This window comes from Chinchilla lanigera, unplaced genomic scaffold (assembly GCF_000276665.1).
Source record: "Chinchilla lanigera isolate Chin_1 unplaced genomic scaffold, ChiLan1.0 scaffold00099, whole genome shotgun sequence".
Taxonomy (NCBI): domain Eukaryota; kingdom Metazoa; phylum Chordata; class Mammalia; order Rodentia; family Chinchillidae; genus Chinchilla; species Chinchilla lanigera.
The window spans coordinates 3,038,538-3,040,090 of record NW_004955500.1 but is presented as its reverse complement, the minus strand read 5'-3'; the positions used below and the strand labels follow the sequence as shown (position 1 = coordinate 3,040,090).

The window sequence follows — 1,553 nt, the reverse complement described above, 5'->3', positions numbered from 1 at the left end:
GCAAGGTTGTGAGTTCGATTCCTGACACCCGCCCCCCGCGGAAGACGCTCATCTTCTGCTAAGCCTTGCTTTACCCACTTTGCTCTGGATGTGAACTGAAAAGGTGGTTACTGAATGAGCAAACACACGCAGACACCAGGCATTCCCCCCACGCCCAGCAGATTTTCTGTCCATTTTCAGGCTTAGTAAATTTCCTCCTTCTGCCCCCTCAATCTATAAAATGAATTTTCAAATGATATAAACCAACTAAGAATTTTATGCTTAGAAGAGTGAGTTAAAAACAAAGTGTATTTGCCAGTGCTGCTGGTGTTTCGCTTGCTGCGGTGACACACCCATTACCAAAGCCCAGGGCCTGATGAAAAGCAGAAGCCAGTACAGCAAAGCCCCCAGTGGACTGTAAACACGACGGGATCATCAAGAAGAGTCGTCAGGGGAGACTCTGTACTCACTTCCTACTGCTGCGTAATAAATTACTGCAGCTTTAGTTCTTAATGCAACTCATTTATTATTTCTCAGCTCGGTACGGCAGAGGTCCTGGCAGAGGCCCTGGCACAGCTCACACAGCCCAAGTGCAGCTGTCAGCGGGGGCTGCGGTGTCATCAGAAGGTTGCAGTGCTCTCAGTACTTTCAGCCTCCGTCCGCGGGCGGTACACGAGGACCCGCGTGTTTCCGGTCGGCTGGAGCGGCAGGGTGGCTCTCCTCTGCTCCCGGAAGGTCCTGTGCGCGTGGCCCTCGCACAGCAGGACGCTCCTCCCTCCAGGCGCACAGGAGGCTCTCTCCTTCCGTCAGGGTCCCCCTGACTCCCAGGCCCATTCCGCACACTGCCCTACTGCTCAGAGTGAGCTGGCTAGGGCCCTCACCTGCATCTGCAAAATCCTTGCAGCTCTGCTGGACACTGGAGTCTAACAATGGCTGCACCACCACCGGCATTTCATCAGGGGATACTTGGTTTGTGGTGAACGCTGAAAACAGTGCCAACATGGTTTCATAACTGCATCTATAAATTCAACTGTTGTAGCACTTTAATAGTTAAAAATGTTGGTGTATTTTGAATCATTTACTTTCATGAGTGTCAGAGAAGCACAGTGGATATTAATCTGATGTTACAGATGAAAAAAAACAAGGCTCAAGGTAGCTAAGCGTTTGCCCAAAGTTTTCAGCAAGTAGTGGGGTCGGCTGGGCTTCGGACCACTACTCTTCCTGCTAACCTCGCCGTCTTCTAACGGTGCTTGGTGACGTCTGAAGGAAATGTCGCAGGGATTAATGTGGATCCCAGGCTGACGCTACGTGCGTAGAGCGCGGTGCTGACAGGATGGCTCTACTTCATTTGCTGGAGATTCAATGCGTGCCTTAATGACCACTGCACTGCCCCCGTGCTGCCTTGTTAAAGATAAAGCACGCTTAGAAAAAGTAAAGGTAAAAACGGCATAGGGAGCTGTATATAAAAAGTTACGAGTCTAGGGCTGGGGATTTAGCTCAGCAGCAAAAGCGCCTGCCTGGCAAGCGCAAGGTTGTGAGTTCGGTTCCCAGTACCGGAGAAAAACCAAAAAAAT

The 1,553-nt window shown here is 50.7% G+C and overlaps 1 protein-coding gene across 5 annotated transcripts in view; it reads right to left on the bottom strand.

Annotated features, from left to right (window-relative positions):
* Positions 1-1,000: 1,000 nt before the first annotated feature.
* The window catches only part of Irak4 (interleukin-1 receptor-associated kinase 4), a gene marked incomplete at its 5' end in the record, with an annotated part of 28,586 nt that continues 28,033 nt past the window's right edge, over positions 1,001-1,553 (bottom strand). For 3 of the 5 annotated variants that reach the window (XM_005406580.2, XM_005406583.2, XM_005406582.2), the window contains 1 exon segment: positions 1,001-1,460. Coding sequence is in view for 1 of the 5 variants with exons in the window: in XM_013505687.1 (XP_013361141.1) it covers positions 1,351-1,380 (30 nt within the window). 5 annotated transcript variants of the gene reach the window in all.